The sequence below is a fragment of the Microtus oregoni genome, unplaced genomic scaffold, assembly GCF_018167655.1.
Source record: "Microtus oregoni isolate MIOR12 unplaced genomic scaffold, Mior012 000007F_ref0000211, whole genome shotgun sequence".
NCBI classification, from domain to species: Eukaryota; Metazoa; Chordata; class Mammalia; order Rodentia; family Cricetidae; genus Microtus; species Microtus oregoni.
Genome location: NW_024543066.1, coordinates 50,282,879 through 50,299,143, shown reverse-complemented (window position 1 = coordinate 50,299,143; position 16,265 = coordinate 50,282,879). Strand labels below are relative to the sequence as shown.

General features: G+C 39.7%; 1 protein-coding gene across 1 annotated transcript in view; it reads left to right on the top strand.

Moving 5' to 3' along the window:
* Positions 1–16,265, top strand: part of Efhb (EF-hand domain family member B) — a 71,498-nt gene that overhangs the window by 38,980 nt on the left and 16,253 nt on the right. The window contains exons 7-8 of the mRNA XM_041656457.1: positions 4,501–4,584; positions 5,201–5,268. Coding sequence (XP_041512391.1) covers positions 4,501–4,584; positions 5,201–5,268 — 152 coding nt within the window. The remainder of the gene's footprint in view (positions 1–4,500; positions 4,585–5,200; positions 5,269–16,265) is intronic.

Below are 16,265 nucleotides of genomic sequence, written 5' to 3'. Positions count from 1 at the left end.
AGTTGATCTTGTATCCTGCCACGTTACTAAAGCTGTTTATCAGCTGTAGGAGTTCTTTGGTAGAATTTTTGGGGTCGCTTATGTACACTATCATATCATCTGCAAATAACGAAAGCTTAACTTCTTCCTTTCCAATACGAATCCCCTTGATCTCCTTATGTTGTCTTATTGCTATTGCTAGAATTTCAAGCACTATATTGAAGAGGTATGGCGAGAGTGGACATCCTTGTCGTGTTCCTGATTTTAGTGGGATGGCTTTGAGTTTTTCTCCGTTTAATTTAATGTTAGCTGTTGGCTTGCTGTAAATAGCTTTTATTATATTTAGGTAGGACCCTTGTATCCCTATTCTCTCCAAGACCTTTATCATAAAGGGGTGTTGAATTTTGTCGAATGCTTTTTCCGCATCTAGTGAAATGATCATATGGTTTTTTTCTTTCAGTTTATTTATATGGTGGATTACATTGATAGATTTGCGTATGTTGAACCAGCCCTGCATCTCTGGGATGAAGCCTACTTGATCATAATGGATAATTTTTCTTATGTGTTCTTGGATTCGGTTTGCCAGTATTTTATTGAAGATTTTTGCGTCGATGTTCATGAGTGAGATCGGTCTGTAATTCTCTTTCTTGGTTGGGTCTTTTTGTGGTTTTGGTATCAGGGTAACTGTAGCTTCATAAAAGGAATTTGGCAATGACTCTTCTGATTCTATATTGTGAAATACCTTAAGGAGTATAGGTATTAATTCTTCTTGGAAGTTCTGGTAGAATTCTGCATTGAAACCATCTGGTCCTGGGCTTTTTTTCGAAGGGAGATTTTTGATAACCATTTCTAATTCTTCGCGAGAAACCGGTCTATTTAGATCATTCACCTGGTCTTGGTTTAGCTTTGGTATATGATACTTATTTAAAAAAATGTCCATTTCTTTTGTATTTTCCAGTTTTGTGGCATACAGGCTTTTGTAGTAAGATCTAATGATTCTCTGAATTTCCTCTGTGTCTGTGGTTATGTCCCCCTTTTCATTTCTGATCTTATTTATTTGCGTGTTCTCTCTCTGTCGTTTAATTAGTTTGGATAGGGGTTTGTCGATCTTGTTGATTTTCTCCAAGAACCAGCTTTTTGTTTCATTGATTCTTTGGACTGTTTTGTGTGTTTCTATTTTGTTGATTTCAGCCCTCAGTTTTATTATTTCCAGTCTTCTACTTCTCCTGGGCTCGTCTGCTTCTTTTTTTTCTAGAGCTTTCAGGTGTGTTTTTAAGTCCCCAATGTATGCATTCTCCGTTTTCTTTAAGTGGGCACTTAGTGCTATGAACTTTCCTCTTAGCACTGCTTTCATTGTGTCCCATAGGTTTGAGTATGTTGTCCCTTTATTTTCATTAAATTCAAGGAAGACTTTAATTTCTTTCTTGATTTCTTCCTTGACCCAGGTGTGGTTCAGTAGTTGACTGTTCAGTTTCCATGAGTTTGTCAGTTTTTTGGGGGCAGCGTGGTTGTTGCCTTCTAACTTTAATCCGTGATGATCTGATAAGACACAGGTGGACACTGATATTTTTTTGTATCTGTGGAGGTTTCCTTTGTTTCCGAGTATGTGGTCAATTTTTGAGAAGGTTCCATGAGCTGCAGAGAAGAAGGTATATTCTTTCCTATTTGGGTGGAATGTTCTATAGATGTCTGTTAAGTCCATTTGCTTCATTACCTCCAATAATTCTCTTAATTCTCTATTAGGTTTCTGTCTGATTGACCTGTCCCTTGGAGAGAGAGGTGTGTTGAAGTCTCCTACTACTAGTGTGTGTGGTTTGATGTCTGCCTTGAGTTCTAGTAATATTTCTTTTACATAAGTAGGTGCTTTTATATTGGGGGCGTATATATTCAGGATTGAGACGTCCTCCTGATGAATTGTTCCTGTTATGAGTATAAAGTGACCATCTCGGTCTCTTCTGATTGATTTTATTTTGAAGTCAGTTTTGTTAGAAATTAGTATGGCCACACCTGCTTTTTTCTTAGGACCATTTGCTTGAAACACCTTTTCTCAACCCTTTACTCTGAGTAGGTGCCTGTCTTTGTGGTTGAGATGTGTTTCTTGCAAACAGCAGAATGTTGGATCCTGTTTTCGTATCCAATCTTTTAGCCTGTGCCTTTTTATAGGTGAATTGAGCCCATTAATATTAAGTGATATTAATGACCAGTGGTTGTTTACTCCGGTTATTCTTATTGCTTTTGGTAGTAGAGATTGTGTGTCTCCTTTCTTTGAGATGTGCTCGTGAAGGGTCATTAGATGCCTGGGTTATTGTAGGCAGTGTTGGCAGTGTTGGATTCCTTGGGTTGCGATTTTCCTTCTATTACTTTCTGTAGGGCTGGATTTGTGGCTACGTATTGTTTAAATTTGTTCTTATCCTGGAATGTCTTGTTTTCTCCGTTGATAGTGAACGATAGCTTGGCTGGGTATAGTAGTTTGGGTTTGCATCCATGGTCTCTTAGCTTCTGCAGAACCTCTATCCAGGACCTTCTGGCTTTCATAGTTTCCATCGAGAAGTCAGGTGTAAGTCTGATCGGTTTACCTTTATAAGTTACTTGCCCTTTTTCTTTTGCAGCTCTTAATATTCTTTCTTTAACCTGTATATTTTGTGTTTTGATTATTATATGGCGAGGAGATGTTTTTCTTTGATCCAGTCTGTTTGGTGTTCTGTATGCTTCTTGAATATTTAAATGAATATCTTTCTTTAAGTTGGGAAAGTTTTCTTCCATAATTTTGTTGAAAATATTTTCTGAGCCTTTGAGCTGTGACTCTTCTCCTTCTTCTATTCCTATTATTCTTAGGTTTGGTTTTTTTATTGTGTCCCATAGTTCCTGAATGTTTTGTGTTGAGAATTTGTTGGCTTTGCTGTTTTCTTTGATCTGTTCGTTTATTTTCTCTATGGTGTCCTCAGCATCTGAGAGTCTTTCTTCTAGCTCTTGTATTCTATTGATTATGCTTGTTTCTGTAGACTCTGCTCGTTGGCCTAGATTTTCCATATCCAGCTGGTCCTCAGTTTGTATTTTCTTCTTTGCCTTCATTTCAGTTTTCAATTCTTGAACTGTTTCCATTACCTGTTTGATGGTTTTTTCTTGGTTTCCCAGGGTATCATGTACATATTTACTCATTTCTTCAAACTTTTTGTTATACTTCTCATCCATTTCTATAAGGGCATTTTTTACATGTTGTTTAAGGGACTCTATTATCTTCATAAAGTCGATTTTTTCCACTTCTTCTGTGTTAGGTTGTTCAAATACTTCTGTTGTAAGATCATTGGGTTCTGATGTTTTCATGTTGTTTTTCGGATTATTGGGTGAGTTCTTGCCTTGGCGCCTGCCCATCTCCTCCTATTGATCCTATCCAATGGATCCTTTAGAAACCGGATCAGGTTTCCCTGCTGGCCAAGGGCTCCGCTTACAAAATGCCCTCACTCTCTTTCGTGGTTCCTGCTGCAGGCCAAGAACCCTCTCACCCCTCCGAAGGATCTTCAGGACAGGACCAGGCTCCCCTTGTGCCAGTGACCTGGCCAACCAAAGGCCTACCTCTTTGATTCAATTGTAGTAGGGCGATCTGCTCTCCTTATTGCACGCCTGTCCCAGCCGCTTGGGTCTGGCCGCCGCTCCGCCGCGTCTGGCGCCGCCGCCGTGCTGCCGCCGCTGCGCCGCGTCTGGCGCTTATTTTAGCTTTTTGGCTATAGTTTTGAGGCCAGGGCATATTTCTTTCACTGACTCTGACCCCCCCCCCCCCATTTACTGTGTTAAGGACTGAACTGCAAACATGCTAGGCAAGTGTTCTTCACACCCCTCCCCCCCTTTACTGTGTTAAGGATTGAACTGCATACATGCTAGGCAAGTGTTCTTCCACTAAGCTGTATCTCCAGACTGCCAGGTCCAAAAGAAAAAGGGACAAATGGTGAACTGCGGTGCCTATTAGCATATGAAAGTGAATTAGGGCCTCTAAAAGGACCCTTCTCTCAGCTCTTCTCACCCATCCCTACCCAAAACCGTTCTAGACTATGGGCTTCCCTTGCCCCAGCTTTTGATTTTTATATAACCCTGCCATTTTTGCCATGCGTTTTCTTGGTTTCCTTTGCCTGAACTCTTCCTCATCCTCTCTTTTCTTCCTCTTTCTTTTTCCTCTCATGGTCCTGGTCAGTCTGTGGGTCATGTTTAGTTCACTACTTTCTCTCGCTCTTCTGGACTCTTCTAGAAGCCTCTGTTTGTACTCTTCCTCATATCTACTATACAAACCTTCCTCTCAACCATACCCCCACTTTCTATACAGACCGTGCTGTCGAGTATCTACCAAATGTATTTTTATTACAGATTTTGTGATAGAAGCATCAATACATGGTAGTGTTAAGCATGGAATGTCTTCTGAGACTTGTTCATTGAAGGCGCAGTGATATTATGATACCTTTACTATGTGAATATTTTACAGCTGATGACATTTTAATAATAAAGATACCTGACAACTTTCTCATTTTGTAGGAAACGAGGAGCTAAAATTACATCCCAAAGGGCTGATGACTTCAAGGAAAAGTTTCAACACAAACTTGGAAGAGTTTTAGACCCGTGAGTTTGAACTTGAGGTCCATATCATCTGCATAGTTTGAAATTGAGGTCCTCTGGTCATCTGCATAGACTTGATGGCACACATCTGTCATCTTAGTACTGAAAAGTAGAGGCAGGAGGACAGGAGCTTAAGGTCATCTTTACCTATATTATTGAATTGGAGGCTAACCATTGAAAACCAATGTTGGTTTGCATTTTACTAAATTTCTTTTATTGAATAAGGAAATTATTCTTCTGTTGTTTGTCAGTGGAATACTGTCACTGCCTACAGCAGTAGACTTGTACACATTTTGAGAAGAGGAAGAGAGAATTCTGTATGAAGCTTAATTTCTTGTATATCAGAAAAAACATTTTGACCATATTTGGTTTGAATCCTATCTCCCCCACCTCCACCCCTCCCTTCCCATGGAGTGGTCTGCTGGGAAAACCTTCAGCCATTGTTAATGTAAATGAACACTAGACTCTTGTGCCTTCTCTTTGATTTTTCACAGTGTGTCTATAGAAGAGTCTATAGACTATAGTCTATGGTAGTTTGTTAAGGGCCTAAGGCAAACATATATAATGTTGAGCTTCAGATGGTGGGAACTTTAACTAAAGAGTCTGCTTTCTCCTGTAGAATTGCAGAAACTATGAATGTTGACCCAGGCCACACATTTGGAGCTTGCCTCCAGCCTGAGGACTATGGTAAATATGTGACTTTTCTTCTTGACAAATTAACACATCCCCATTAATGGAGTGGCTTTCTTAGAGAAGCCCACACCCAGGTCCTGGGTGTGACTTTCTGAGAGTCTCGTTTTCTATCAACCCCTGTGCTTTTAACCTGTATCGAAATATCTGAAATAATCTCTTTTCCCCAAATCCCCATAAAGGGCTGCAGGTGCTGGGGTCTTGTTATTGCTCAGCATGCTGACTCTGGACGCATACTAAATAAACTGTTGAAAAACATACCCAGAAAGCTATGCTGCTACATTCACCATGGACATTTTTGTAGTGCTAGAGGTTGACCCAGAGCCTGATGCATGCTAGACACAGCACTCTACCATTATGATGTTTCCAGTGCCTCGAAGCTTCTGATGTGAAAGCATTAACGTTTTATAACATTAATGATGTATGAGAAAGATATTTTTATGTTATATGTGAACTAATACAGTTTAAAGGTCCTATCATTAATACTGTATATGGATTTACATAGAAAATAAATATAAACTTATTAAGCGAACTCAGTGAGATAAGCCAGCTTTTCATTTAATTTCAATGTACTTACATCGTGACAGGGAGGTCTCTTGGTGCCTCTTAAAAATACAAATTCTGACTGAGCTGTGGTGGTGCATACCTTTATTCCCAGCATTTCGGAGCAGAGACAGGAAGATCCCTATGAGTTTGAGGCCAGCCTGGTCTACAGAGGGAGTTCCAAGATAGCCAGGGCTGTTACACAGAGAAACCCTGTCTTAAAAACAAACAAACAAACAAACAAACAAAACCAAAAAAATACTGCAAAATCTGGGTTGGCAAGATGACTCAGTGCCAACCTTGGGGCCCATATGGTGGAAGGACAGCCAGCTCCCAAGTGTTGACCTTTGACCTCCTCATGAGTGCCATGGTGCACTTGTGAGCCTCTAAGTGCTCATGCCTGTGCACATGTCCCCCATGTACCCTATACACAAGTAAGGAAGTATATGTACATGTGTGTGCAGGTACCCTGTAAACCAGAGGAGTTACAAATGGTTGGTGAGTCATCTGATGTGGGTGATGGGATGTGAACTCGGGTCCTCTGGAAGAGCATTGCACGCTCTTAATCACTCAGCCATCTCCCTTGCTCAGTAAGTATATATTTGTAGCGTGATTAATAGAAACCCAGAGACAGATATTGGGTTTTACCCGAAAGTCAGAAAAGTAAAACAGCCAGCCACTGACTCTTACCTCTACCTCAGTCTGAAATGGTGATCCTGCCTCTAGGAATCTCAGAATGAGACTATGTCTGAGAGCTGTCTCCTTCTGTTTTATAGTCCTCTTTAGTTCTGGGATTAAAGGTGTGCACCACTGGGTTTAAAGGCGTGCATCACCCAGTTTCCATGGCAACTAGTGTGGCTATTGGGATTAAAGATGTGTGTTACCACTGTATGGCCTGCAAGGCTGACCAGTGGGGCTGTTTTACTCTCTGATCTTCAGGCAAGCTTTATTTATTAAAATACAAATAAGATGCTGCTACGTATTATTTCCTTCTTAAGTCTCTGAGGGAGTTGAAGAATAGATAGTTACAGTTATAGTTTTCCGTGTTTACTTGAGGCAGAAAGCAAATTATGATAGAAAGTAAATTAGGTACAAGATTTTGGACTCACCAAGATAGAATAGAAATGGCATATTTGCTCTGAATTTGTCAGATGCAAATGGACTAAACATTGTTGAACTGTTTATTTCCTATGTGTATTGCATACAGTCATTGTACTTATTGCATGTAGTTTTTTATATTAGCTATAGCCTCCTTTTTATTTTAGACAGAAAAGGGAAAGGTAATGATATTTTATTTGTATTTTAATATGTAAAGCTTTTCTAAAGATGAGAAAGTAAAACAGCCTCATTGTTCAGCCTTACAGACCAGGCAGTGGTGATACACACCTTTAATCCCAGTAGCTACACTAGTTGCCATCGAAACTGGGCAGTAGTGGTGCACAGTTTTAATCCCAGTGCTAGAGAGGAATACAAGATGGGAGAGACAGCTCACAGACACAGTCTCATTCTGAGATTCCTGGAGGCAGGATCACCATTTCAGGCTGAGGTAGAGCTAAGAGCCAGTGGGCAGATGTTTTGCTTTTCTGACCTTCATGTTGAACCCCAATATCTGTCTCTGGATTTTTATTAATTGTGCTATACATATTAAATAAAGAAATGAAGGCTGCAGAGATTGCTCAATGGTTAAGAGCACTTGATCTTCTAGAGGACTGAGGTTCAATTCCCAGCACTCTCATGGTGGTTCACTTCACTTCCAGGAGATGCAATGCCCTCTTTTGGCTTCTATGAACACTAGGCACACATGTAAGACACAGACACACATGCAGGCAAAATATTATATACAAAAAATATTAAAAATAAAGAGGAGAAATTTTAGGCCACACTATAAATTTACAGAATCAGAAACTGTTTTGTGATATATTTTTTGAGGCAGTACAACTTGCTATAAGTCTTATCTATCTCTCCCAATCCTGGGATTACACTGTGCACAGCAACACATTTGTTTATCCATGGGACCCATCTTGAAACATATTTAAATTGTAATGTACCCTCCTCAGGGACGGTGGCTCATTCTGTAATTCCAGCATTTGAGAGACTAAGAATGGATGGTTGCTTGAAGTTTGAGGATATCTTAGAGTAACAGAGCAAGAGAACACGTCTAAAATGTTTTTGATTGTTCTTTTCAGTATGGGACTGAACTCGGGCTTTTCGCAATGTGAACAAATGCCTACCTCTATCTATATCCTTAGCCAAGAGAGATCTTGCCTCAAAAATGAGAGAGAGAGAGAGAGAGAGAGAGAGAGAGAGACAGAGAGAGAGATATCATAAGCACTCTGCTTTTGCACAGCTGCATAATTTCGAATCACTCTCAGGCAGCAAATCATCAACCAATCTGTAGGTGGCAGAAGACATTTGTTAGGAGGTCTTTCTTCTAGTTTGTCTTTAAATTTTTTTTAAAAGTTCTTCGTGTTTGAGCTCCAGCTTGCTATATAGCCAAAAGGGCCTTGAACACCTGATTCTCCTGTCACAGCCTTCTACATGGATTACAGAACCGTGACAACATGCCAAGCTTTTGTTTTGGTTTAGTTTCACTGAGTAGCTCAGGCTGGCCTCAGGTATATGTCAGTTTGTTTTCTATTGTGATAAACACCATGACCAAAAAAGCAACTTGGGAAAGAAAGTGTTTATTTCAGCTTACATTTTACACTCCACCACTGAGGAAAGCCACATCACGAACTCTGAAAACAGAAACTGAAGCAGAGCCCACAGAGGAGCACTTCTTACTGACTTGCTCCCTAGGGCTTGCTCAACCTACTTTCTTACACAGCATAGGACCTCCTGCCCAGGGATGGCACAATCTACAGTGGAATGGGCCTTCCCACATCTGTCACCAGTCAAGAAGTGCCCCATAGGCTTGCCTCTTTTCAGATAATTCTAGCTTGTGTCGAGTTGATAAAACATTAGCCAAGACAAGGTAGGTGTGTGCTTCACTTTGGGTTAAGGCAGTCTTTGTTTTATACATAATAAAGAAGAGGAAGACCTGGAGCGCAGAGGTAGAGTAATTGCCTAGCATGCTGTGGCCCCTGGTGGATTCCTCAACACCGTAAACAGAAGAGGCATACTTCAAAAGGGAAGAAATACACTAGTGTTTATAAGCATATTGGATTTAGTGATAAGGCTTACTTGAAATTCAGTGTGTTGCCTAGACTGACTTTGAACTAGTGATCTTCACTTAGTAAACTAGTGAACTTCAGCCTCCTTTGTGCTGGGATTGCAGGCACAATCCACAATGCCTAGTAGATTGTTGCGGGAGGTCCTCCCACTCCTCCAGCCTATAGCCGCTGAGATACCAGCCCATTGTGGCGTGGTCTCTCTTCATTTAAAAAGGCGGCCACTTCCCTCTGCTCTCTCTCTTCACTTCCTGCTCCGCTGGTGACTAGACTCCCTTCCTGGTTGCATAGAGGGCTGTGATCTGTAAGTTTTTCCCCTTTAAATAAATACCACCCTATTAATAACTCATGGCTTCAACCTGCTGAGTGCGGGGATTACCAGTGTGGGCCATTATACCCTACAGGACCTTTTCTTTTAATCACACCACCCCACCTCCTGCAGGCAGACAGGGTCCAGGGCCTCATAATTCCAAACTGGTGTGGCATTGTTTGTGACTTACGCCTTCAGTTGGCACCCAACATTTGGTGTTAGGACCTCTCCTTCCCCCGCTCGGCTGCCAGCCGCGAGTTCGGCTTGGCGCAAGCCTCCCTTCCTCAGCCGCAGCCTGTTGGCGGCGGCCTTGTGGCCTGTGTCTTGTGCATGGAGCCAGCAGCTTAATATAAATCATCACGCACTGGCTTTTCTTGCTGCAGTTCTTTATATTTTCTCTTTAGACACCTCAGATTGACTTCCAGTCCCCACGCACCCTAACGTCTGCCTCCCCACCTGGATTTAAACTCCACAGGCCTGCGTAGTCTCTGCCCGCGTGGTTTGCTCTTTTCTGAGTTGTTTTTAAATCTCCCTTGCAGAGCACGCGGTTGCTGAAAGCTGCAACCCCTCAGAGTGACTCTGTCACGTGGAGGCATAAGCGGCTTCCAGGTTGCTTTTCTCTACTGGATTCTGGGTTTCTGGTTCCGTATCTGGAATTGATTTAATTACATTTACTTTGTTGAGAAACTTGCATTTTCCAGTTTTTAACATCTACTAAGGCACTGACTGAAACAGGACCCCGTTTTCATCGCGACTCGGCAACATCGCCACCTGCTGGATAATAGATAATATGGCAGTTTTCGTTTCTAACGCAAAATTTACTGCTTTGTTTTCACTAATACAATGGATTAGTAAATTTATATTTACTAATACAATGGATTACGTCATACAAGGTTTATATGATTATGGGGATACCTTAATTTGCTTGTTACTAGGTTTCAGTTTTCTTTTCCATATTCTATCATAAAGGAAGAATATGGCACTCCTAAGAACGATAGAATCTTTACGAACTAATAATGAACAGAAGAATATGGCACTCCTAAGAATGATAGAATCTTTACGAACTAATAATGAACAACTAATTGACAGGATTAAAATTATTGAAAATCAGAGGTTATCTGAACAAGTGGATACTATGACAGACAAAATTGACTCCATATCCAAGGGTACTAGAAAGTTACCTGAAAGGGTTCAGGCTGTTGAATTTGACCTTCAGACTTTATCACAAAGTTTTGATAAGGTAACAGACAGAATGTACCTCCAAGATGGGAATCTACATGATATACAAGAAAAGTTTAAGGAGGACATGTTATCTTTGAAGGAAAAAATTAAAGCTTTGGAATCACAGGTGCAGAATGGGGACCAAAAAATTGATATCTCAGTGAAATCACTAGAAATATATACAGGTCAGGAGATTCAGGATGTAAGAGAGACAATGATAAAAAGATTTGAAAAAATTGGAGAAATTATTGCAGCTGGTGAACAGAGTAAGGAGGCACAAGGACAGGATACAATGCCTCCACCAGCTATTAGAACTGGCTTACCCAGGGTTCTAGCGACATACCCTATACTTAATTCTGACAAAGCGTCAACTTCTAAAGGTTCAAAGGGAGTCAGAGAAGCTAGATGGACGCCAATAGCAATGAATGATCTGAAAGAAATTAAGCAGGCTGTTGTTAATTTTGGCTTGCACAATGCATATGTAAAGGAAATGATAAGGACTTGGACTTCTAATGCTAGAGCTACCCCCCATGATTTCCATAAGTTAGTGTCTGCAGTTTTAGATAATGGACCTTCCTTGATGTTTGGAATTTATTTCAGAGAAGAATCCAAACATATGGAACAGCAAGGAAGAGCAAAATGTGTTGAGGTTTCCCAAGATCAAATTCTTGGTGCAGGAGAATATGCTGATCCACAGGTCCAAGCTCTTTATGACGATGAAGTACTGTGTCTATGTCACCAGGCAGCTTTAAATGCTTGGAATAGGATACAAGATCCAGCAAAAAGGGTTGAATCATATACCAGAATTAGGCAGGGACAGAGAGAACCCCTTATTGACTTTTTGCAAAGATTAATTAAGGCTCTGGACATAGGGGTAACAGACTCAGAAGCTAGACGAATACTTCTTCAATCTCTAGCTTTTGAAAATGCAAACATAGAATGCAAAAAGAAAATTGGGCCTTTAAAGTCTAGACCAGCACCTATGGATGAATGGATTCAGCATATGGTGAATTTTGAGATGTTTAGCTATAATGATGAATCTTGGGTAGGAGAAGCAATTTCCAAAGCAATGAGGAGACATCAAACTGCCAGGTGTTTTAATTGTGGTAAATTAGGACATTTGCAAAGGGATTGCAGGCAAAGAATTTCTAGGAATAATATCTCTTCTGGGAATGACAAAAATAGGAGACCTCGGCCTTCAGGTATATGTACGAGATGTGGTAAAGGCCGGCATTGGTCCAAGGAATGCAGGTCAACAACAGACAGACGGGGCAATCCGATATCACCGGGAAACTCCTTGGGGGGCCTCTCGCAGGCCCCCAAGCCAACAGTGGCCCAGTCATTCCCAGTCACAGTGGAGAACGTGCTTCACCAAGAAAATTAAAAGCTCCAATTTCTGCTGTAAAAAGTAATAATGGTCTAAATGATGAATTATGCGTGGAGAATGAGTCAAAAAAACCCAGTAGGACAGAGTAAACACATATTTTGGCAGACTTCTATTAATGATCAAAGACCAAAGCTAAGAGTCTGTATAAATGGCACTTTTGTTGAAGGCTTATTAGACACAGGTGCAGATGTAAGTATCATTACCCCAGAATCTTGGCATCTGAATTGGCCTCTTCAAGAGGTAGATGTTCAGTTCCTGGGAATTGGAACCCTATCTCGTGTAAAACAAAGCACAAGATGGGTTGAATGCATAGGGCCCGAAGGGCAAATAGGAAGACTAAGGCCACATATAGCCAATATTGCCATAAATTTATGGGGCCATGACCTGTTACAGCAATGGAATACCCAGATTAACATTCTTGTAGTTCCAGGAACTCATAATTCTGGGAAGGATATGAAAAAGGTCACCATCCATTCAGGCTGTACAAGAACATACAGCAAATAGCAAACCTTTAGAGGTACCAACAGCCCTACCTTTAAAATGACTAACTGAGAAGCCAATATGGATCAAACAGTGGTCTCTAGCTGAAGATAAACTACAGGCATTGGAACAGCTGGTACAAGAGCAACTAGATGCTCACCATATTGAAGAATCAACCAGCCCTTGGAATTCTCCTGTGTTTGTTGTAAAAAAGAAATCTGGTAAATGGAGAATGGTGACAGATCTAATAGCTGTCAACAAAGTAATTCAACCCATGGGCCCACTACAATCTGGAATTCCTTTGCCTTCTCTGTTACCAAAAGGATGGCCTCTTATAGTTATTGATTTGAAAGATTGTTTTTTTCACTATACCGTTACAAGAAAAGGATAGAGAAAAATTCTCCTTCACAGTGCCTACTTATAATAATTCTCAGCCTAATAGGAGATATCAATGGACTATCCTCCCACAGGGTATGCTCAATAGTCCTACATTGTGCCGATATTTTGTAAGTAAGCCATTGGAAATAATTCGTAAACAATTCCCCATGTCCATAATTTATCGTTACATGGATGACATCTTGTTATCTGATTCAAATAAAGATACTTTAGAAAGGATGTTTGAAGAAGTAAAGAAAGTCTTGCCTAGGTGGGGATGACAAATTGCCCCAAAAAGATTCAAAGAAGAAATTCTATTAATTACCTAGGTTACAGAGTAGGGTTAGAGAAAATTAAAACGCAAAAGGCACAAATTAGGAGAGACCGGTTAAAGACTCTTAATGACTTCCAAAGATTGTTAGGAGACATTTCCTGTCTATGACCAGCTGTTGGGATAACACCTGATCTAATAGTTCATTTAAACAAAACCTTAGATGGTGATAAAGATTTGAATAGTCCAAGAAAACTGACAGCTGAAGCAGAAAAGGAACTGACAATGATTGAGGAAAAATTACAGGAGGCACATGTGGATAGGGTGAACCCAAATCTTAGCTGCATCCTAGTCATATTGCCTTCCAGAATTTCTCCTACAGGGATTCTAATGCAGAGGGAAGATATTATTTTAGAGTGGATATTTATACCTAATAAACCAAGTAAAAAATTAAAAACTTATGTGGAAAAAGTCTCTGAATTAATTATAAAAGGTAAGCTGAGACTTCGTCAACTAGCAGATATAGACCCAGCAGAAATTATAGTGCCTTTTACTTCTGAAGAAATAAAAAAGCTACGGGAAGACAATGAACCGTGGCAAAGAGCTTGTGCTAATTTTTTGGGAGAAATTAATAGCAACTATCCCAAAAGTGGTAGACTTAACCTCATAAAAAGAACTTCTTGGATTCTTCCTAGAATTGTACGTGATGCTCCAATAACTGGAGCCCATACGTTCTATACTGATGCAGATAAATCAGGGAAAGCAGGTTACAAGTCAGATGAATTGACTAAGGTGGAACAAAGCACTTATAATTCTGTCCAGAAGGCAGAATTATATGCCATTCTTATGGTGCTAAGGGATTTTAAAGAACCTCTTAATGTAGTTACAGATTTACAATATGCAGAAAGAGTTATCTTGCATATTGAAACTGCTGAATTTATACCAAATGACACAGAGTTGACTTCATTGTTTATCCAGGTACAAGACATAATCAGGAACAGGCTTTGTCCGATGTACATAACACATATCCGGTCCCATACAGGTCTGCCTGGTCCTCTAGCCGAAGGCAACATTGAGATTGATCAATTATTGATTGGAAGTGTGTTGCAGGCCTCAGAATTTCATAAGAAGCATCATGTCAATAGTAAAGGCCTAAAGAAAGAATTTTCCATTACTTGGCAACAAGCTAAGGACATTATAAAGAGATGTCCTACTTGTTCTTTCTATAATCAAACACCGTTGCCTGCAGGGAGTAACCCAAAGGGCACTAAGAGAAATGAAATCTGGCAGATGGATGCGTTCCACTTTATGGAATTGGGTAAATTAAAATATGTACACCACACCATAGACACGTATTCAGGTTTTCAATGGGCTACTGCCCTGAGCTCAGAAAAGGCTGATTCAGTAATCACACATTTATTAGAAGTTATGGCCATCATGGGTATACCTGCACAAATAAAGACAGATAATGGTCCAGCATATGTATCTAAGAAAATCAAACGCTTTTTTGATTATTATAATATAAAACACATTACAGGTATACCAAATAATCCTACAGGTCAGGCAGTTATAGAAAGATCAAATCGTACTATAAAGGATATGCTGAACAAAGAGAAAGGGGCCCGAAAATACCCCCAGAAATAGATTACATAATGCTTTATTAACCTTGAATTTTCTTAACGCTAATGAGAAAGGAATGACAGCAGCAGAAACACATTGGATAATGGAAAAGTCTGCTGAACTAAACCAACTGATTTATTTCAAAGATGTGCTGACCTCTCAATGGAAGCCAGGAAATGTGCTACGTTGGGGAAGGGGTTTTGCTCTTGTTTCCACAGAAGAAAAATTGTGGATACCATCAAAATTAATAAAGTTTCTATTTGAAGAGGAGAAACCTCTTGGAAAGGAGAAATGACAACTCGTCCCCAATGATGGTATTCATACAGGTGGTAAGAAAAACATATAAAATGGGGGCAGGGTTCTGTTCTTATCTCTACAGGAAAACACTCATCTTTGAAAAATTGAAGGGACCCTGGATGTTTGGATACTGACAGATGGAAAAATATCTGCCCAATAGGAAATATCATGAAAACAGAATGAGTTGTGTAAGTAAAATATATTAAACCATATTTCTAAATTTATAAAGCTGGTTTTGAAGTTGGACTCTGGCTCAGTCCCTCTCCAATTCCAAGCCTGTTAGTAAGAGAAAAACCCAGAGTTTCTGGAGTTTCTGTCTCATGTCAAGAGCCATGATATGGGACAGAAAGAAATATGAGTTTAGAAAACATCTTTGCTTTTCTTCATATCTATCATACTTTTCATTGAATATATCTATCATGCCTTTCAGTATATATATATATATATATATATGTCTATATGATTAATGTTTAAGTTTTTCACAATGAACACTGAGTTTTTCCTGAAGTGACATTTGAAGTTTCCAGGAAGAAGATGGGGCCCCATAACAACAACTCCACCTGGTTGATATGACGTCATGATACTGATAGTGCTACTACAAGACCTGCTTTGGGTACCAGCTGCACAAGACAGTTCCAACTTGGTTAGCTGAAATGGTGCACATCTTATACAACATTTTGGCCAGATCTGCACAAAATACTCAGAGACTATTGGCAATTTTAAAAGACATTGATCTTGAAATTTAACCATCATTTTACTTTCACAGGATCCCCCAGAAAGAACGTCGCCCCCATGACAGCTGGAAGTAATTCTAGAGGACGACGGCCCCTCTCCCAGTAAAGTTTGCCCCTGGGTTTAGGGACATCATTTAGGGGTTGATTATAATTAGTATACGAATGAGGGTTGGGGGAGGAATTTTATAAGCTCAGGGATCATTTTGAAAAAAAAAAGAGGGATGATGGGAAAATAGATTTGTAATTGTGAGTTACTGTTTTTAGACAAATATATTGGTATAGATTCTTGTATATTGATACAAAGTTAAATTATATTGACTATTGTATGCATGCATGTTTCTACCTCTGTTTAAAACATTTTTTATGTGTTGACATATATTGTATTGATATATATATTGTATATATTTACCATATTGCAGTGTACCTTTCTACCTCTGATTAAGATACTTATATAATGTTTGTGTATTGATATTTATTTACCTACTGCAATGTATATTTATACATTGTTTATATTTGGAGGTCATTGTCCTTATTTTTTTCACAGTTGTTTATTGTCTTAGTCTTTAAGTTAGATAGATATTGAGAA